The 21,403-nt window shown below is 31.9% G+C and overlaps 4 protein-coding genes across 5 annotated transcripts; 2 read left to right on the top strand and 2 right to left on the bottom strand.

The window, feature by feature from the left end:
• The first annotated feature begins 184 nt into the window (after positions 1-184).
• On the top strand, positions 185-8,449 carry LOC125077145 (G2/mitotic-specific cyclin-B3). 2 transcript variants are annotated; one of them, XM_047688971.1, is made up of 7 exons: positions 185-848; positions 1,209-1,489; positions 3,893-4,028; positions 5,270-5,524; positions 5,756-5,911; positions 6,182-6,356; positions 6,524-8,449. In XM_047688971.1, the coding sequence occupies exons 1-7, from the start codon at positions 549-551 to the stop codon at positions 6,685-6,687; spliced, it is 1,467 nt and encodes a 488-aa protein (XP_047544927.1). In that variant the 5' UTR covers positions 185-548; the 3' UTR covers positions 6,688-8,449. The 2 variants fall into 2 exon arrangements, with proteins under 2 accessions (XP_047544927.1, XP_047544926.1); XM_047688970.1 differs by having other exon boundaries at positions 3,809-4,028.
• Positions 8,450-8,492: 43 nt separating this feature from the next.
• Positions 8,493-14,805, bottom strand: LOC125077146 (P2R1A-PPP2R2A-interacting phosphatase regulator 1). The gene is made up of 4 exons (XM_047688972.1): positions 14,454-14,805; positions 11,611-11,722; positions 11,129-11,313; positions 8,493-10,723 (listed from the first exon to the last, which is right to left on the bottom strand). Exons 1-4 carry the CDS (start codon positions 14,558-14,560, stop codon positions 10,453-10,455), a joined length of 675 nt encoding a protein of 224 aa, XP_047544928.1. The 5' UTR covers positions 14,561-14,805; the 3' UTR covers positions 8,493-10,452.
• A 392-nt stretch (positions 14,806-15,197) lies between these two features.
• On the top strand, positions 15,198-19,069 carry LOC125077257. The gene is made up of 6 exons (XM_047689144.1): positions 15,198-15,328; positions 15,405-15,617; positions 15,774-15,936; positions 16,286-16,528; positions 16,989-17,214; positions 17,984-19,069. Exons 1-6 carry the CDS (start codon positions 15,312-15,314, stop codon positions 18,166-18,168), a joined length of 1,047 nt encoding a protein of 348 aa, XP_047545100.1. The 5' UTR covers positions 15,198-15,311; the 3' UTR covers positions 18,169-19,069.
• Positions 18,793-20,833, bottom strand: LOC125077256 (GPI-anchored wall transfer protein 1-like). Its single transcript, XM_047689143.1, has one exon. The coding sequence runs from the start codon at positions 20,670-20,672 to the stop codon at positions 19,353-19,355; it is 1,320 nt and encodes a 439-aa protein (XP_047545099.1). The 5' UTR covers positions 20,673-20,833; the 3' UTR covers positions 18,793-19,352.
• Between the last annotated feature and the right edge of the window lie 570 nt (positions 20,834-21,403).

The raw sequence follows: 21,403 nt of genomic DNA, 5'->3' as shown, positions 1-21,403 counted from the left end.
TAAAATATTTATTAAAGTTTTTCCGTTTAAGTATAATATTTTAAGAAAATTAAAAAATTAAAAAAACCTATATGTTATCCATATTAGCGATCGAGGATATCAGTCAATACTTACATGAAATGGAACGAATTTGAAGAGTCTTCGTGATTGGCTAATCTGTTTGCCAATAGAAATTTAAAGCAATATGCAACGGTTTTTGTAGACAACTCTGTTCGGTTGCGAGTTGAAATAACGTTCAATTCAGGCTTAAAGAAACTTTTGAGTATCTAAAATAGATAGTGTGACTTCCAAAATAATTTATGAAACCTCCAAAGCGGCTGCTGCCGTCTGCCGTTGTGAGTACTGTTATATTTGTGCAAAATATTTGTATGACGCTGCTTACATCAGACGTTCAGTTGTTTTGCCTCCATTTTTGATCGTTGAGCATGAGAATTTAAACCGATTGTTTACTTCCTAATTTACTTACAATATTTGACAACGTAATTACTTCTCAACGAATTGATCACGCTATTAGTTAAGTACACGTGACGGAGGCCAAATCCTACATAATGGCGCCAACAAGGTTGGCATCAAAGCCCATCGGCGTCAATGAGAACTTGAACGGCATCATGAGCCATGGGATTACAACGAGGAGTAAGCAATTAGCTACTCTGAAAAGTTACAAAGACAGTTTGAAAGCGCCAAACAAAAGGAAAGCAGACAGCCCTTTGAAAGACATGACTGCAAAAAGAGCGGCGTTTGGAGATATTACCAATGCCTTTAATAAATCCACCGCAAATAATGATAAAGACAAGGTCATGGGGATGAAAAAGGTCACAGTGGAAAGCAAATTGCTCCCAATCTTAAAGGTGAGACTTTTCGAAACTATTTTATAATGTGTTATAGAGGGTAATTGGTTATTTATGACCTTACATTAGTGCAAGAGCATATCATCAAACGCTTATGTAAATTAGCAATTTAACAGACATTAAAATCCAATGTTTTGATAGAATTACCATAGGTCAATGAACTTTCCCTCCAAAATTATATTTTATAAAAATAGTTCAGTTTTTTTTATACATAATATTCACTCGACGAAATTATTAAGATTTCGAAACTCTAAATACATTAAAATATAATACTCAAACTCAACTTTTGTTTATATCAAAATAAAATCATGCTTCAGCATATTAAGTTTTTTTTTAACTGATGTATTGTAATCCTTTTAGAGTGTCAAGCCACAGACAGCAGCAGTGAATGGTAAGGCCTCTAAAACAAAGCAATTGCAGAAAGCAGCAACCAATGCTATAGAATCCGTGCAAAAGCATTTTGCCAAAGACCCACCTAAACTCGTAGCAACCAGGGCACAGAATGGTATTCTCAAAAACATTGATAAGAAGGAAAAATCATTGATTAAGGAAAATCAGAACCAAAGTCAGAGTTCAGCTAAATCGGCTCGAAGTGATGCATCCGGTGAACCATCATTGTACATGACAGCTTTAGAAAATATGTTCGTATACCTTTAAATATTTACAAAATTATTTAAATCATAACCTATTCCAATATTTAAATGGGCTGTATAGCTTTACTCGTGTTTTAGGGGTTGTTCAACAGGTGATAGGTATAAAGTCTTTCCATGGGGTTCAAGCTTGCTTCATACCGAATATCATCACATTTGGTTCAGTGGTTTGGTTGTGAAAGTGAAACAGACAGACATGTTACTTTCCCATTTATAATTTTAGTATAGCCAATATTTTATTAATAAACAGAAATGAAAATATAACCTCATGATAATATTTATTAACTACAACAGTTCAATCAATATATTATCCATGCTAGCAATAGTAGGTGGATTGTTGCTAATCTAAGAATGATTCTGTTATTTTTTTTCATGTTTTTGATTATATTGTCTAGTTTTGTTAATACTTGTGTATTTAAAATAGAGAGATTACTATGGCAGGACATGACAGAATAAACTTGCTTAATACTTAATAATAATTTTGACAAACAAACAGATCTTTTATAGATTATATTGTTCTAGTTATTATTATAACATTGCCAGTTGTTTGATGTGGACAGTAGTGCTATGTGGGTCAATGATTTAAAGTATATCACTTATAATTTATTTATCTGGTCCATGGTCATTATTTATAACAGATCTTTTTTTCATTTTACTGTTTAAAACAACTATAAAATATTATTAGTAATTGACTGATAATATTTTAAAGTTAAAAATGAAACTAACATAACTAACATTAGTATTATTTTTATATTTATTATATTTCAAAGCCTCAATAGCCTATTGGTTTCGAAACTCTTCAGTTTCGATCCCTTGCGTCGTCGTCAGCGTTCCTTAAATACATGTATTTTTTTTTTTTATTACATAAAATATCTTTACTATAATCTTCCTCTTGGTATTCTTTTGGTTAGTATATGTTAGTTAGTTTTGGTAGATAATATAGACAAAACTTTTAATGTATTGTGTGATTATATGTATACTAAATAATGTATCGTATAATCTGCTTGCTATCACAATGGGATTGGAACCTTGTCAAAGGAAATTAAAAATAAAAGTTCTCGAAAGAAGCACTAGCAAGGGAATTACAAGTCTGGCAAAGCCAAAAGGGTGGTTATGATTTTATCACTTAGTCATTGTATATATTTTGTATATATATTCGACTGACTTAATTCTTTTTTTAAATCTCTAACGAAATTATAATTCCTTCGTATTATTATAATCATATAGAAAAAGTCTACTCAAACATGTCCCGACACGTTCTATCGTCTCGCCTCTCGTGAGTTGACGCTACCGTTACTGGACCACACCTGATTCAGGTCCAAAAGTTCGCATATCAATCTGATAGCGCGCATATTATTTAAATATCGTTGGAGATTAAAATTCTAGATGTAAAGTGTTAATATGATATATCTATACACAAGATGTTAATTTTCTTTTCTGATGATCATGACGCGGTTGTTTATTTTTATAATTAGGATTTAGTACTATGTACTTAGATGATAATGACCAACTGCATTGTAAAAGCGTCGACATCAATTTCAAAACAATTTATTATTTCATGAACAAATCTATCTATCACTTTAATAGATAGATTTGTTAAAGTTAACGAACAAATTAGTTTGTAGAGGTGGCTCTCAATATGTTGATGAGAGGAGTTTAAATTAAATGGTCTTTTTTTTTCACGTCTGCCAGCAATAACTGCTAAGGCTAACATTATTTGGACGGTGGCTAAGGCATCATAATTTACAGATAAATAAACAATTAAACTTGTAGATCTTAAATTATTAATTTGTACATAGCCCAAATACGACACAAGTTACGAGCCTCACAAACTAGCGACGCAGTGTACAATATTTTGAAATTGTGTTACTGTTTTTCAGACGCTATTAATTATCGTTACTTATTATCATGTCAATATTTTTTATGCCATTGATGTTTCCGAAGGTAAACTCGCTGATGAAATTGATATTTTTTTTAAATAACAAATGATGTATCTTTAAAACAGACTCGAAACATTTCCCTCGACATGACTCGACGTGGACTAGACTTCCGCGAAATCGTATCATTTCTAATTTATTATATTCATATTCGTATTCATTGCATTGAATAAAATATGCAAAATATTAAAATAATATCATTTATATATTTATGCTGTTGGCGAATCATTTATAATAGATATAAACTCTTATTATTAGTATAATACTAAACTTACTTGTCTAACTAGCAATTTTCTGGGGATTGTTTGTACTAGTATTTACATTTAACATTTAATACATATACAACAATAATTTATCAAATTTAAACTTCTAGGAGTCCAAATGATGCTACAAAAGAAGGATATAAAGTTATAAGTGAGAAACTTGATAAAGTTAATTTAGACGACACTGCTAATAGATCCCTGGACGAGGAAACCGGCACCCCACACGAGGTTCCTGATGGTGTTCCCGACTTTGACAAGGAGAACTGGAATGATCCATTCCAGGTTTCCAATTATGCTATGGATATTTTCAACTACTTGAAGAATAGAGAAGTAAGCTTTGCTATGTTTATTTAGATTATCTGTATATTTTTTTATTCGTACTAATAATATGCGTTTTGCTTTCATTAATTAGTAAACAAAAAGGAAACACGGAAATATCTCACTACTGGCCTAATTTTTCACCACCCTGCTCCAGTGCGGATTGGTGAATAAACAACGGCAGATCAGACGACACGTGCTCATTTCCTTACGATGTTTTTTTTTCACCGCCGAACGCGAGATGATTTTATAAATATTTTAAGTCCATGAAACTTTTATGTAGTTTGTCAGAGTTTTTAATTATTTTTTGACAAGATTGTCGTATTCTAACCAGTATTAGTACCAATGCCGATATTTAAACAATATTTATAATTCAAAATAATTTACAAGTCATTCTCTGAGAACAACAAGCTAATAAAAAGCTATAAGTTCATAAAGCGACTTCGAGAAAAAACTACTATGTACATTTTTTATTTTGTTTATGGTATAGGTTGGCGGACGAACATATGGGCCACCTGATAGTAAGTGGTCACCACGGTCCATGGTCAATGGCGCTGTAAGAAATATTAACCATTCCTTACATAGCCAATGCGCCACCAACCTTGGGAACTAAGATGTTATGTCCGCAGCACAAACTTCAAACCGCAACACAACAATACTGAGTACTGTTGTTTGGCGATAAATTATACGATAAGTGGGTGGTACCCACTCAGACGCGCTTGAACAAAGCGCTACAATCTTTTTAAGTTTGACAAAGTAGAGTTCTTGTCGGAAATTAAAGCTTATGCTTCTTTTCGAAATAAAATAATGAATTCAACATACTTTGATATCTCTTTTCCGATTCTGGTCGCAGTAGCAATTCTCAAAGCAAATGAGGCAATTATAGTGCACAAGTCTATGCAAACAGATACTATTCTTTCACTATCATAATCCAATGGGTCTGCAATCTCACGACACCCGAGAACTCAGTGCAGGAACACCGGATTGATGTGTTTTCCGAGTCAATGCTGCTCACTTTCAAACTTGTCTGAGCTGCTATTTGTTAACTGAAACACCCAATAAGTTTCTTTTACTCTATCTGACTAAAATCTATAACTATACAGTTACCTTACTTAAATAAATTAGGCTGTAACAAAGAATATTATTGATTAATTTTATAACATATATGATATGACGTCTTAGACAGTTTGTTGATTTGAATCGCGGCAAAGAATTTATTTGATTGAAATTCTAAATACCTTTTATATTTTTAGCGACTGTTCCTAATCGATGACTACCTCGTCCGGATGAAAGGTATAACGTCGTGGATGCGGGCGTTGCTCGTTGATTGGATGGTAGAAGTTCAAGAGAGCTTTGAATTAAATCACGAAACTCTATACCTCGCTGTTAAGCTGGTGGACCTTTACCTCACGAGGTCCAGCAAGACTCAGCCCGAAAAGGAACACCTCACAAAAGAAGAATTGCAGCTGCTTGGTGCATCTGCGTTATTTATCGCTTCCAAATTTGATGTGAGGAGTATTTTGTTGAATTTATTATTAATCATTGATTCACATTTTAATTTTGTTGTTGTTTATCGATCTAAAAATAAGTATTAAAGCATTGTGAGTTGGATGGATATTCGACTAGAAAAGCCTTTTGTGCAATTCATTTCTCTAGATCTTGTTTTTAGTGTGCAATGAAGTATTATATTTATTCATTATATGTCATATATCGCACTAATGTATCGACACGATCTCCAGGAGCGCATTCCGCCGCTAGTGGACGATTTCTTGTACATTTGCGACGGTGCGTATACGTTAAGCCAACTGCTCAAGATGGAAATGACTATACTGCGCGTCGTAGACTTCGATCTCGGCATACCGCTCTCTTATAGGTTCCTTAGGAGATATGCCAGGGTGAGTATTTCGAAAACGTAATTGTAATCTCTTCCACCTTTTTTAAACCAGAGATCCATGAATCCCACTTAGTCTCATACATTATTTCAAGTAATATCTTCCATTACAATAGACATAGTAATGATGATTGGTTTCAAATTAACTTGTTAATTTACGATTCTATATACACTTACTTAGTTAGCTTATGTCTTTGTAACTATCATATATTTACCATCCATAATAATTTTGTCAAACATTTTTAATATAGTCGTTCTAAATAAACTTATATAGTGTGCCCGAGTGTCGATGCCGACTCTCACGCTAGCCCGGTTCGTGCTCGAGCAATGCCTGCTGGAGTACGGGCTGCTGAACCATTCGGACAGCAAGATGGCGGCCGCCGCACTCTACATCGCGTTACGGATGAAATCCCTCGGCAGCTGGACACCCACCCTCCAATACTACACAGGTCCCAAGACTTTGAATACTTTAATTAATATTAATAAATATAACTTGCTATCATATATCATAAAGTATCTTGATCAATCTTATATCACTCCAGTGTATATCTGACTTGAGAAAGGACTACAATTACAAAGTTAGTCATAATACTTAAATATTTTATTTTTTTTCCAGGCTACACATTAAAAGACATTCTCCCCATAGCGTTAGAGCAAAACGCGACACTACACAAAAAACCCAAATCAGCGATCAGTACCGTGCGGAATAAGTATTCACACACAATCTTCTTCGAAGTAGCAAAAGTCCCCCTCATCGACGACTCCGTGCTCGGCAGCTGAGGCGCGCCTTGTGGCACTTTGCATACTGTTAAAGCATAAATAAAGGTGGGTCCAAATTCTATAACGTGTGTATTTTTATAAGGCTTAAGATACAATCACAAAATCTCGCTTAAATCATTATTATCTGAAAATCAACAATTCTTTTTGACTTATCAAACAATGGAATAAAGTAACTTAAGCCTTATACAGACTAAATTAATGTTTGTTAATGAGAAGTGACAGGGTGCATGATATAGTTAATCATATTTAAACTGTTAAGTCATAAATAATTTCGTTTGTGACACCCTGGCATTGTTATCATTTTATTTAAGACAGTGTAATGTAATGTGCCACAAAGGCTATTGATTAGAACATTTACTTTAGGTAGGAAATTCAAATTTGCAAAATGTAGAACTATCTAGAATAATTTAAAGTTAGTGCAAGTTGGTTGAAAGGCAATGGCTAAAATTGTATCTCTGCAATACACAAGGGACTTGAATGTTCGAAGCTCAAAGGAATATACTATGTTCTCGTTTATTTTACTTGTAACAGAAAAATTGTTATTAAAATTTAATTGTACTTACTCGTACTTTGACATTAATTGAGTAGTTTATTTTCTATTTTATACTTATGTTGATAAGAAATTAAGAGCGTTTATTGAAACTTTGGTACCATTAAAATTGTCGACATAGTTTACAACTTCGGAATAACGCAAAAAGACTGAAAAATATTGACGTGGTGTCATGTAGGTATAGTTCTTACCTGAGTGTTGATGTGAATGTCGAAACTAGTTGAAAGTGCCATATTCTAATATGGCAAGTGTGTTTAAAACCACCGAAAGACTTGAGGCGTTTATCCTCCAAGTGAGGAGATATGCCCAGTGAAACTAAGTTTCCAAGGAACATATCTCCAGTATTTTTATTTGAATATAAAAATTAACCAAAACCACACCAAATCCTCACTTTGCAAACATCACAACCTCAATAGATTATGTGCATTCCAATATGTAACAACTTATTTATTTAGTAAATAGTGTCTTCCTATAGCAAATTATAGGTTCGTCGACCGTAATATAATTAATTTAAGTTTTATTTTTAATGTTTGTGTTTAGTCCTTTACTTTTAGTTGTGATAATACACACTCATTGTAATAGATCTTATACATACAAATGCCGGCTACAAATAGTATCAATGCTAAAACTTAATTTATTAATCTATAGATATGTTCCGGTAGTTTTTCGAATTTTAACCTATCTGCGAAAACATTTGTTGTCCATAGTAATGAGACTATGTACTACACAATTATATTGTGAATGTCGAAAATGATCGGTGATGAATGCTTAATCTGTAGCTGTACGGAGAATGGTTTTTGTATTTTGAAGATTTTTTGCTGTCATGTTTTTGTTGCCTTGAAATCACAAACGTTTGTGGTTGGTCAACTTGCTTCCGACAGAATAAGTTTTGTATATGATATCTACATGTATTGTATTTGGCAGTTTGCTAGTACAGTTTTAATTATAATTATTATTAATGGATTTTGTAATGTTTTAATTAATTTACATAATATAGTAATTATTGTGAGATTATTCACATCATTGTCGTATGTTTTGTAATTTATCACATTTTAAAGAGTACAAAATATTGGAATGTTATAATATTGTTCACTAATGGTAAGTTTTAGATTAATTACTTTTAAAACTGTTTTTTTCTTAATATCATTTGTCTTAATTATACAAGGTTAATGTAAAACTGATGTGTAAATAAAAGTGATTTTGGTTTGGTAACTTGTTTTTTTTCTAGATTTTAAAATGAAAAATAAGACAGTAGTCATTGTTGTGATTTAATCACTTGAAAACATTATCTCTATATAAGTCTCTATGACTCCAGCTATACTTACAAAAGTTATAAAACAAACCTACTTATAATACATATCATATAGGTACAACAGTCGCCGATAAGCACTTTTTAGGTATTACAAACAGCTTTATGAAATTAAATGATTACAAAAAATATTTTTAACTTTAACTCCCATACTTACTAAAGGTTAAATGCCGTATTAATAACATGTGTCGATGGATTCACTCAGATTGAAAAGTTATATCTATTAATTGGGTATTTATATGATAATGGTGACTTATGAACCAGAACACTTACGATACAGCTACGCCTGGATAGCTCATATCCAGGCGTATTGGGCCAAATATGTTTTTAAAACGGCCCTTTGCAAGGCATATAAGATGAGTTTAAGTATCTGATTATGTTAACTGTCAGCATATTTAAGAGTGAAAAATTGTGGATCAAGATTCCATTGGACCTTGGCGCCTGCCACAAATAATCCAGTACTGAAAAATCTGAGTTCAATAAGTTAAAATTTCATTATGTCTACTAATGGAGACACTAACATTTATATTCAATAATATTTATACCAAGCTGTTGTCATTGACTTTAAGTTCAATGAAAAACACAATGAGTAATCCATCGTAGAATTTAGTTGACATTAATCTTAATTTTATATACAAAATAAAAATGCATACAATAACAGTTCATATACATGTGTATTTGAGGTAAATGATATAACCCAAATTATATGTTTAACAGCATGTATGAGATTAGATGAATTCGTTTGAATTATACTGTTATCAAACTATCACAATAAAACTTTCCATTGAATGTTGTCAATATATAAATATTTATTATTTTTTATTACAATAATTGTTTATATGATATACGGGAAATACTCGAAAAATATTCAATAATTATATTTGTTTCTAGCCATCAATTTTAATACCGATGACAAAAAAACGCATTGATAATAATCGTTAAGTTTTGTATACAACGGTTCTCGTAGCAACCCTACACGCGTTCATTACCCTGTACTAATAAATTGATAAATACATATCAAACTTGGCAAGTAAAATTAAACTTAAAACTAAAATGCCCGCATATTGTAACGAACATTCAATGGACAAAGTTTACCAATATGGTACAATCAAAAGCACAACTTATTCAAAGTGAATAATGAACACAAACAAAATTCTATGAGTAAAATATTACGAAGACCAAAGTTACTCGAGACTTATACAAAAATGATAAATGTAATAATATAATGACAAAATGTTTTATGTTAAGATTTCGGCTTTGAAAAATTAACAATTTATTTGAGAATTATACACTGAATATTTTATTGGACATCATTGAAAATATTTCGAATTCATGTTATTAAAGGATTTTAGAACAGCTGCCATCATGCTGTTATTTCAAATGTTACTCAATTATGTAATAAAAAACTTTGCAGTAGACAAGTGTTATCATTTACTAAGATTTTCGTTTCCAACTTCTATACATTTATCTCCAGAGATCGAAACGATCGGGATGACTAACTAATTACATAAACGAAAGGCGGGATGAAAGGAGAGAACACTTCAACTCCTCAAATGAGCTTATGTAAAGTAATGGCTACGTTCACTTACAAAACTAAACTATATACAATATACGCGCTCGTCATATAAGAACGCACCTAACATAACATATTTACAATAAAGTTTTGGATGCTTTGGCTATTAAAAGGGCACTCGCTTTTAACTTCTACGTTACGATAAGAATAATACGCTACAAGTTCACTATTAGGAACTAACGCCATAGGCTACTTCGAATGCACCCGAGAGTACTTACAACCTCACGTCCGGCCCGAGGTCCGATCGAGACACATCGGGCCCGTTTCGATCGACCTCGCACGGGAGGCGTCGACGAGCGTCACAGAACGATCCCCGCGGGGCCCCCGCGCGCACTAGCTGGGCCGCGGGGGGTCGCCGCGCGGGGACACGGGCCGGAACGTGCACTCCAGCGAGTCGGAGTCGGGCGTGCCGGGCGTGGACGGCGTGAGGCGGCCCGTGCACATGCGCTTGCACAGCGACGCGTCGCCGTCGTCGCAGCGCCGCTTGCCCACCAGCACGTTGGGCCGCACGGGGCTGAACGACGACGCCCGCAGCGCGATGGGCGACAGGCTGCGCCGCGTCGTGTACTTGCGCGTGGGCGACGGCGACACCACGGGCGAGAACCTGCGGCAGCGGTTGCTCATTGCTAGTGCTGAGGTCTAAGCGCGTGTGATAGGTTTTTCTTAGCCTATCTATGTATAGAAAATTATTAGGCCGGGATTAAATCACTATATAGGTAAGCTGATCACGTGCTCGGTGGTGAAGGAAATCATTGTAGAAATTGAAAAAGTATCGGATAAAATTCACAATGGCCAGCAGGTGTAACTGAGCCACTTCTGAGAAGTGTTGGGGATTATATTTTTAACCTTAAAAGGATGGGAAGTTTTGCGCCCCAACAAGACACTTACGGGCATTTATTTCATTAAATTTATTCAGAGTCGTTTTATATAAAGTGTGAACTGACTACAGTGGCCCGAGTGTGCTGCGACCCATCGAGCTCACGGCGAACATGAATCCCGGAAGTGTTACCTGGGCACCCTGGTGGGCGAGTTGGCGGGCCCGCCCAGCAGCGTGAGGTCCTCGTAGGACTGCCCCATCTGCATGGCGGTGTGCACCTCCCGCTCGTGCGCCACCTCCCGCGTGTTGCTCACGTCGGCGCACTCCTCGGCGCGCAGCTGGTTCACGCGCGGGGTGAGGCGCCGGCCGCACGTGCTCTGGGAGGTTATTTATTGTTACTAGTAAAAGCTAATTTAAAAAACCGAAAGGAAATGAAAATTGTCAATCAATCAGAATTTTGAATAATAACATCGATCGATACTTATACGGCATATAAGAATATTATACGGTACTTTCTGCATTATCTGAGTTGCTATATATGTTTATAAAATATTTCCGTCAAACTAAAATTTTTTATTTATAATGTAAATAATTTCTTTCATTTGTGTTCGCTTAGTATATAATCCAAAACAAGGACAAAGTCTTTTTTAAGCAATCAAATTTTTTGTACTTACTTGTATACTCCCAGGTATGTTGACCGCTGCTGACAGAGGACTGCAGCTGATGCTATTACTGCGCGTGCGCGGTAAACTGTTATTCGTGAACATGCTGAAAAACGATGTGCTCCTGAAACAAGAAACATGTAATATATTAATTTAAATAGAACGGAGCTGACAGTTACGTTAATATTAAAATTAATGACATAAAAAAAAACATGAGTTTCACTGTGAAATATGTATGCATGAGTTATTTTACCGTTTGCATTATTATACCGTACAACACATAAATCGTAAAAAAAAACTTGCACCATTTATTTTAACAATACCTAAAGCTATTTATCTTGTGTTGATATGTATGTACTCAATTTTATTTGATTCTTATTTTAAACCAACCTCGAAACAATAAATCAAGAACTAAAAAATAACATCATACATATTTCTTAATATTATTAAACCAAGAATGGCAATAAAAAAATTCAATACAATACCATAAAGTTTACACAACCAATATCAAAAGCAAAACATTATTTCATGTTCTATAGTGTCTGAACATGACAATAATATATTGTGATTCAATGTTTATTCAAATAACATCTTAAGTTTACAAGCCATTATTTGACATTCTATATATTCTTATCTATAAGTATCAATAATTGGAAATCAATTCATAACAACATTAAATTTAAAATACAATGCACTCTGTTTTATTTAATATTCTAGCTTAATAATATTACATAGTCGTTTATTCCTTATCAAGTACATGAAGGAACATGAGCATTTTGAATATAATAGACATTCGCAGCAAAACGATTAGCTAGAATACGATGCCTGTATCTTCACAACAAAAGTTGATAAATATGTTGATGAAAAAATGTAATATTGTTAGTGTAAATATACAAGAAATGATTTCATTTTTATGAAATAGGTATGCGGACAAGCATATAGCCCACTTGATCGCAGTTGGTCACCACTGCCCATATAGATTAGAATCATAAGAAATTTTAACGATTCCTTACATTGCCAATCCGCTGTCAACCTAAGGAACTGGAATGTTATGTCCTTTGTGCCTGTAGTTGCACTGGTTTACTCAAATTAAAATTCAAACTAGAACACAACAATATTGCTGCTTGGCGGTGGAACATATGATTGAATATTTTAAGAAACTTGAACAAAGCCCTACCACCTAGGATTGTGAGAAGAGAATATGTATTTAGTTACTCTTAATTTAAACTTAAACTTAACATATAATTTTAGTTATATCATCATACAGCTTTTATGTAAATATCAAATGTGTTTGTATTTATCTAGTTTAATTTATTTATTTTAATGAAATTTAATCAAAAATCCTCTCATAGTGAACACTCACTATATACCATCTAGACACCTATGTTCAGAAAGGAGTAACTATGCTAAATTTCAAGTCAATCACACCAATATATAAATATATATATTATTATAATATATTTCGAATTTGAATGGTACTTTTATTTATAAATACATATGGCCAATTTCATTGATTAAATTTCAATAATATATATTTTAACTCAATGAAACCTAATCATATCTCTGTCATCTGAATCTTATCCTCAGATATTTTAGTATCAATGAATATTGTTAAAAAACTCGCTAAAAGATAAACATTACTGATCCAAACCACAATAATGTTTTATACATTGAAAATAAAATTTATTATGCATGTTAAATTTTAAATTGGATGGAAATTAACTGAGATATAAGACATTCTATAAATTATAAGATTTCTATAATTGATACATATTATGCTGCATACATTCTTGTAACCATTCCACAGAGTCATGACTTGTAAAGGAACTATTTTTAATTTTGATTTGTATATACATATTTATACATCCTCAACATAATTAATTTTTACAAATGTATACTAAATTAAAAAGGCTTGCTCGATACAATTAAAAATGACTAACAACAATGGACAATGTTTATTAGAAATATAGAAAGGTATTCATGACATTTAGCCATAACAATGTTTAAGTTAGAAATACATTTTTATGTATTTGAATATGTGCATAATTTTTCTATAGGATTTTATTTTAAATAAATATGCCATAAAGCTAAAAGACATATGAAATGCATATCCATTTCAAGAATTCTATTACACAAAGAGACACAGATGTCGAACATATAAGGTTTTTTATATTAATAAAATATCAAATTCTTTCATCTTTCACTCAGATAAAACAATGGTATCTTTAAAATGTAAACTTAGATATTTGCACACTTTATTCTTACAATATGTGTATATTTTATCATTTAAAAATACTTATCACACGTCCAAATGCAGACTGAATGATTTTCCACATTTGCTTCAACCATTATGCTAATGCAATAAATTAATATGTAAATATTTAAAATTGAAATAGATAGCAATGATTTTAAAACATTAAGATGATCAATGACATACTTTATCTACTCTGCAAATAATTTTTGGGTTTATATATACCAGGCAAAATATCTTAAGGCATATGTTGATAATGTTCAATTTTTGTAAGCTAAAATCATTACAAACCTTTTGTAAACAGTGTGATTAGTATGGTAAACTTCTGTTATCAATATTGATGTTATTCTTTAATAAATATTAAAGTTCTCCTCACTTCACTGATATTATATTTTGTTGTTTTTTGCTACAAAAACTAAATTAGTTTGTTTGGAACATAATAAATTGTATCATGCATCATGTAATCTGAAATTAAATGGAATAAAGTGCTAAATATGTGCACGGAACCCACTGGCGACCTCAGCAGCTGTCAAAAATAGGCAGGTAACATAGCGACAGCCGATTCGGGGCCCGTGGGAGGCGTGTCGATAGATCTAGGCTTTACCTGGGCGCTGTATTGGTTGTAGGCGAAGTTGCCGCTGTAGACGCCGCTTCATTGATAAGAGGTGCACTACTGCACCTTTTTAATATGTTAGGAGTATCCACATCCATTATCTTTCAGCCAACATTCATCAACTGACGTATCGTGTAGTTATATGCATAAGAATTGCCGATACGATTAGCGCTCTACACTAATGTTTATGTAACACTGTAAGTGCACATAGGTACGAACTAATACATGAGTTATACTACTTTAATAACTACATAAATTTTACTTTTAACGCGAAAATGAAAAGATAAGGTAAAATAAAATGAAAATACGCTACTCGGAAAGCTAAAAAGAGGCTCGAGGCTGACCTGTCAAACCGCCGCAATAGTAACGTTCAAAAAAGTGTAAATAACCATAGAAAATGAAGCGTTCAATATTATGAAATTGGCATTCAAAAATATATTATGTATTCATAATAAAATTAATACCAGAAAACTAAAAATAATTTTATTACAAATGCTTAAAACAAACTTGAGAAATTCCTATTTGTTTTAAAATATTGTAAAAAATTATGAAAAAATAAGCTCTGAGAACGTAAAGTTCCAACTTCAATGACTGTAATAATATTATCAATACGATAATTGATTACGATGTGTTTGATAATGGTACGTCTCAAAACATATATTATACTTTTATACGAAATATTATAGTCCATGTGAGGTCTTTATACTTAGTTTTTATGAAGTCTGTAGTGATTGACAATTTATAAACAGAAACCTGGTCGTATTGTTTTGAATGTTTTATTTATATTTAAAATAAAATCTTTAAAAAGACTTTAATATTGAGATTTATTGGAATGTTATCAAGACACTCATGTATCTAAGAAGAAGGTTCATTTAATTTTGATATATGATCAATCATATTTGTATGTACAACCACAAAATAACTCTTAAATTCTGTTTTTAGTACAACTTTAAAATACCTAATAGGAATCCCACTGGCCGTTGCTTTCTATTGTGAATGGTTTGTGTTTGTGATTCAACCACTATTTTGGCAAAAAATAGAATGCGAACACAATTTAAAATGTACCAAGATCCTCTTTATAGCGGATCCACAAATACAAGGGGATTTAGCCGTTCCTTCGCCTTTGAATGTACTCTTCAATTGGGACAGTGATAGGTAATTTTAATTATTTTTGTGTGGATATCAAATGAATTTTGCTTTTTACGTTTTTCATCATATATTCTAGTTTAAAGTAATTAGTTATCATAGTTGATCTAATACACATGTATTTTTGTGTAGGTTTAATCTCTTTATAAAATATCTCGTTTTCAGGTACTTGAGATCAACTTTTTCAGTAGTAATAAAACATTTTAAGCCAGATGTATTAGTATATTTGGGAGACTTAATGGATGAAGGTTCAATTTCCAGTCAAGTTGAATTTCATAGCTATGTGAAAAGACTATCTAATATATTTGATGTATATTATCCTATAGTGGTAAGAATACCAAAATTATTACTATTAATAATTATAAACACAAATAGACAAGACTTTGTTAATGTTATTTTAATAAGATTCACTACTTTCTACAAATTGAAATTTGTATGATCCCATAAATGCTAAATATAATGTTATTTAAGTGTAAAAACATTATGGTCCTTGTGGAAAAACAATCAGCATGAAATTACACATGCATACTACCTTTCTTTAAAAAAAAAACATTATAGTTTTATTTTTTAATTATTTTTTTTTGTATTCCCATATTTGCCCCTGGAACCTATGTTCTATGATTTTAAGAATAAGCCATTGGAATGATCTTTCTTAAATTTCTAATTCATATTTACAGCAAGTATGGCTACCAGGTGACAACGACATAGGTGGTGAAAATGAGCCAATAAAACATGACAAAGTTATTGAGTTCAATAAAGTTTTCAATCAACCATCAGTAATTAGCTTCAGAAATATAACTTTTTACAAAGTTAATTCTATAATGTACAAAGTACCACAGGGCCCCGATGATGCTGATCTAAATGTGAAAATTGCTGTGGCACATTATCCGGTTTTATCTAAAGGTGTTTATGGACGGCAGGTGAAGTATAATAAAATATTTAATTATACAATAATATATTACCTCACTAGTAACATGGCCCCAATAACGGCCACATAAGATTGGTAGTGTTTATGGAAAACCTAAAAAGAAAACATATTTACAATGCATGGGAAAAACCACAGCATGTGATTGGAGTATTCTGTGATTTGTCTAAAGCATTTGATTGTATACAAAACGAGACACTTCTTTATAAGCTCAAATATTACGGTATTAAAGGTAAAGCTGTTGATCTCATTGCTTCATACTTAAGTCAGAGTCCTACAAGTTTTAATTATTGAAATAAAGTTATAGCCTAGTATCAATTGCTTCTGTATCTCATGTAATTTTTCTATTAAAAGGCTCTATGAAAGAGATAATGTATTTTCTACTATTACTCTAACAAAATATTTAAATATGTCGTTTTATAAGATAAGTATTTGCTAATTTCATAAGGTTTCAGGTTAATAAGGCAATACGACCAGAGATATATTTCTGTGCTCATGAGCACATGTCGAAGTATTTTAAGCAGACTAAGAATTTTGAATATAAAGAAACACATCTGCTTCAAATGAATGATCCCGTATTGGATGTTGCATTTGATGATGAGTGGTTGTACGAAATATTCGTACCAACGTGTTCCTACAGAATGGGAACAGATAAAATGGGATATGGGGCTGCAATTATAGGTATAGTATTATAGCTGTATGAGTGAAACAACCATTTGCTTCACATTTCATTTTTAAACATGAATGACTTTCATTTTATATTCAGTCAGTCTTTTAATAGAAACATATTTTTTCGAATTGGTTTTGTAATAAATAACAGTACTCTGTATTGTTGTGTTCCGGTTAGAAGGGTGAGTGAGCCAGTGTAATCACAGGCAGAAGGGACATAACATCTTAGTTCCCAAGGTTGGTGGCGCATAGGTGATGTAAGGAATGGTTAATATTTTTACAGCGCCTTTGTCTATGGGCGGTGGTGACCACTTAACATTAGGTAGTCAAAATGCTCGTCCGCCAACCAATGCCATAAAAAAAAAATCTAGTTTATAGAGAGTTCAATCCAAGATGACAAGCACTGCTGTTTCGCTCCATCGCTAGAATATATTACACACAAGTGTAAGTAGATTATGTGACCTCAAGTATCTTTAATATGCACGCACATGTCCACAAATTTTAATATCGGTTTTTTTTCTAAACCAGTGTAATGGTATGCTGAGAATAAGTCTAGTTCATTTAATGCGATATAAAAAAAACATCCTTCCCGATGACTCAATATCCATGCCAACGTGAATTAAATTAGCCATGTACACCGAGACATGGTCGGCTCTAGAGTTGAGACTCGAGACTCCCGCTTGGGTCGATATATGTCACAATATTATCTTGTATATAATTACAGATACAGACAACATTTAAGGGAACATATTTCATATACAAATATTTCTTTTTGTTTCAGAAAACAATCATATGAAATACACAGTATTCTGGTCGCCGAAACGGTTCCCGCATTTGTTTGTTTATTTGTTTATATTAATAATAATTTTCATCTATGGATGTTGCTTTTGTTGTGTGCGAATGATCTCGCGACAAACCAAACTTATTAGGAATGAAGACATCCTACCCTTATTACATCGAACATAATATAAAAATAATAATTTTATAGATATTTTATATAGTACTTTGGCAGTATTAACACCATTGATTTATACGTATACTACCAGACGCGCTATCTTGCGCACTAAGTTACGGTCAATTGACCACAACTTATTTAGTCGCGTACTTTTTACTAGATTTACCTTAGAGGGAGCGATACAATCGATATGCCAAAAGCGGAAAAGATAAAACATTTTTTTTAACAAATATTATTAAAAACTACAATTACTATTCAAGTAATTTCACTATAATACTCTCAGAGACAAACAGGAAAAGATAAAAACCAATGTGTCTCACTGAACTAAAACCACCTCTCCTGCTTTTTCTCCTTTTTCTGTTGCTGAGACAATTTTAATTTTGAACAGCTTGTCTAGTAGTCCACATAAGTCAATGGTTTCCATCCGTTCGAACTGTCTATTTTAACAAGAAGAACCGACAAGTATATTATCTTAAATATTAATAGGTGCTAAATGTAACCGTTTCATTGTTTAATTTATTTTAGGAAAAAGGTGACAATAAATACAAAATAATTTATCAAATTACATTTAATACACAAATTATAATCAGAACATAATCAAAGTATTAATAAAAGTTTTTGTTGAATTGTCAAAGTAATTAGGAAGTCCCAATAAACTAACTCTAAAACTAAAAGTTGCAGGTATCAAATTCAAACCTTGCGTTTGTAATTCATCTGATCGGTGAAAACATTGTAAAGGCAAGTGGAGTTTTTATGGGCTATGGGTTGTTATAACAAAAGTATTGTTTGGAAATGAAAGTGGCCTAAAACACTTGTATTATTGTCAATGTGAAGACTGTTTTTATTAGCATTTTACAGTATTATTACCTAAATTTTGTATGTATAACTTATAGTTATAGATTACAGGGACCACTCATTTGTATTAAATAGTACTATTTAGTTCTGTTTATTGTTAAATGAAATAATTCAAAATATATTATTTACTTTTATTATAAATTTTACAATAATATTTATATTATTTATTTTACTTTATATTTACAGTATGATTAAATAAATTCTCTGTACATGACAAAAACTAGTCGATACACTGCCATTAGATTTTTATTAAAAAAGCATTAGATAATAATTGACATTATTTATGTTATTATTAGTTTCAATAAAACATTACAAAACAAAAGGATGTTTTCATTATTTTTTATAATTTAATTCCTTTTTTATTCAAATATATTGTTAAATAAATTGTAAATATCATATAACAATTCAATATAACAAATGTGGTAAGTGATGACACCAGGAATGTTTGTAGAGATAAATTTATGATACCTGTACTTAAATTTGCCATTAAAAAATACAAAAGTCCATTATTATTGATAGCTGCTAATATAAGAGGTACTTCAAATCTAGTTTTTTTATTACCTTGAAATATTACTTCTATAAAATAAATAATTGTTACTCCAAATGCTAGTACTGTAGATATATAGAAACAGTAGCCAGCATTAGCCAAGGTTCTTGATATAGGCCTGATTCTGTTAATAGCAATTGATATAATAAGAAGAATAACAGAACTAGATAGAAGGTTTCGAAGAATACAATACCGGTTATGGGATGTTTTCATTAGTTCCTTTTTTAAATAAGCTGCAAATAAATATAAAGCCACATAACCAGGGCTAGAAGATATACCTTCTCTGTTGGCATCTATAAAACTAATTCTTTCTGTGTCACTAAAAACCCAATCCTGCAGACCGTTATATAAAAATAATTCATGTGAAATTATAACAACAATACATAATACTAATACACGAGAAGATAAAATCAACAAAATAGTTGAAAAAAATTTACATATAGCAAGAGTAAAAAAGAAATTCCAATGCACTCCATATTCTGATACATGTACTTGATAATCTAGTTTTTTTACAGATAAATATCTTGCGATTCCTAGTAACAAAAGTATTAATACAAATTTAGTGTTACTCTTTAATACAGTATGATAATTGTTCTTATTGACATCTTTGTGTACAAGACCACTTATGAGAACAAAAAGGCCAACTCCAGTGTCCATTAAACTATAACCATATTTTTCAGTTTTAGCCAAATGCCGTGGGAAATCCCTAAAGTCTACAGCCAATATACAAAGCCCAGTTATCAGATATGTCAACCCTCTTAGACATGTTATTAAATGTATTTTATTATTTAAATATACATTACCACTTGTCAAAGTTTTGTGAACATCTAAGTTATTATAGTTTTTAGCTATTTCATATATTAGTAAAATAAAAACTGCAATGTTTAGTTCATAAATATAATCAGATAAAACTGTGTGAGCTAATATCATAGGAAGGATAATTATTAAATATTCACTCATATATCTTTTTGTATTATTTCTTATTTGTTTAATTGCACACAACAAGGCACATTGTAAGGTAAAATATATACACAAACAGGTATGCACCGCAGTCGATCCATTGTTGTTAAGCATGAATGACTCATGGTATTCTTTGTATGCAGTATTATTCATTATAACAAATTGTACAAATCAAAATAAACTTGTAGCTAATAATAATTTTAACTATCCTATTTTAGTAAACATTGCGCTGCTGTTTGTTCATAAAGACAAGGAGACTAAGGAGTATACAAAAGTCAAACACTATAGTACGTTTTTGGTACGTTTTGCTCTACTTCGTGGATATTGGATACTTGTCAAATGTCATTTGTCAATTGCCATATGTTTAATTTAATGATTGTCTATGATCAAAAAACATAATGACTATAAATAAATAAGTTCTTTTTTTATCAACTCTAAGGTTTGTAAAATATTTTTCTTTCGTAATTTTAATTAAGAAAATTTAGGTATGTCACAAAAGTTAAATTGATTAATATTTTTAATAGCAGCATTCTTTAGGAAATTTTAATTATTATTATCTCTCTCTATTAGTGGTCTTTGGACGCAATTTGAGTCCCTTCTTCGTATTTTTGCATATTTTGTGTTTGAGTATTGAGATTGATTGGGGCCGAGGGGCTTAATCGGAGTAGGTCAGTACTAATATTTATCATAATTCGACAAATGAGGTATCGTTAGTGTTGGGTATAAAATGAAGGTGCTTACAACATCAACAAATATATTTATTTCTAGCTCTAGTTCGCCTCTTTGCTTGCTTATAAAATTGCGAGATCGCGATTTTTATGTTGCCTTGTTTTAGTTTTTAAATATTTAAGCGTTTACGCAGAAAAGCTTTCTACGCATTCAAT

Source organism: Vanessa atalanta, chromosome 3, assembly GCF_905147765.1.
Source record: "Vanessa atalanta chromosome 3, ilVanAtal1.2, whole genome shotgun sequence".
NCBI lineage: Eukaryota > Metazoa > Arthropoda > Insecta > Lepidoptera > Nymphalidae > Vanessa > Vanessa atalanta.
This window is presented reverse-complemented; position numbering and strand designations above follow the sequence as displayed.

What these genes read in the sequence shown, in the direction of transcription:
- LOC125077145 (XM_047688970.1), top strand. Translation starts at nt 549, where the DNA reads ATGGCGCCAACAAGGTTGGCATCAAAGCCCATCGGCGTCAATGAGAAC. An exon ending in TTATCGCTTCCAAATTTGAT is followed by an intron (nt 5,525 to 5,755) that starts GTGAGGAGTATT and finishes CACGATCTCCAG; the next exon opens with GAGCGCATTCCGCCGCTAGT. An exon ending in TCCTTAGGAGATATGCCAGG is followed by an intron (nt 5,912 to 6,181) that starts GTGAGTATTTCG and finishes AAACTTATATAG; the next exon opens with TGTGCCCGAGTGTCGATGCC.
- LOC125077146 (XM_047688972.1), bottom strand. Translation starts at nt 14,560, where the DNA reads ATGGATGTGGATACTCCTAACATATTAAAAAGGTGCAGTAGTGCACCT. An exon ending in ACAACCAATACAGCGCCCAG is followed by an intron (nt 11,723 to 14,453) that starts GTAAAGCCTAGA and finishes TTCTTGTTTCAG; the next exon opens with GAGCACATCGTTTTTCAGCA. An exon ending in TCGCCCACCAGGGTGCCCAG is followed by an intron (nt 10,724 to 11,128) that starts GTAACACTTCCG and finishes CCGCTGCCGCAG; the next exon opens with GTTCTCGCCCGTGGTGTCGC.
- LOC125077257 (XM_047689144.1), top strand. An exon ending in TTCAATTGGGACAGTGATAG is followed by an intron (nt 15,618 to 15,773) that starts GTAATTTTAATT and finishes TCTCGTTTTCAG; the next exon opens with GTACTTGAGATCAACTTTTT. An exon ending in AAGGTGTTTATGGACGGCAG is followed by an intron (nt 16,529 to 16,988) that starts GTGAAGTATAAT and finishes ATAAGGTTTCAG; the next exon opens with GTTAATAAGGCAATACGACC.
- LOC125077256 (XM_047689143.1), bottom strand. Translation starts at nt 20,672, where the DNA reads ATGAATAATACTGCATACAAAGAATACCATGAGTCATTCATGCTTAAC.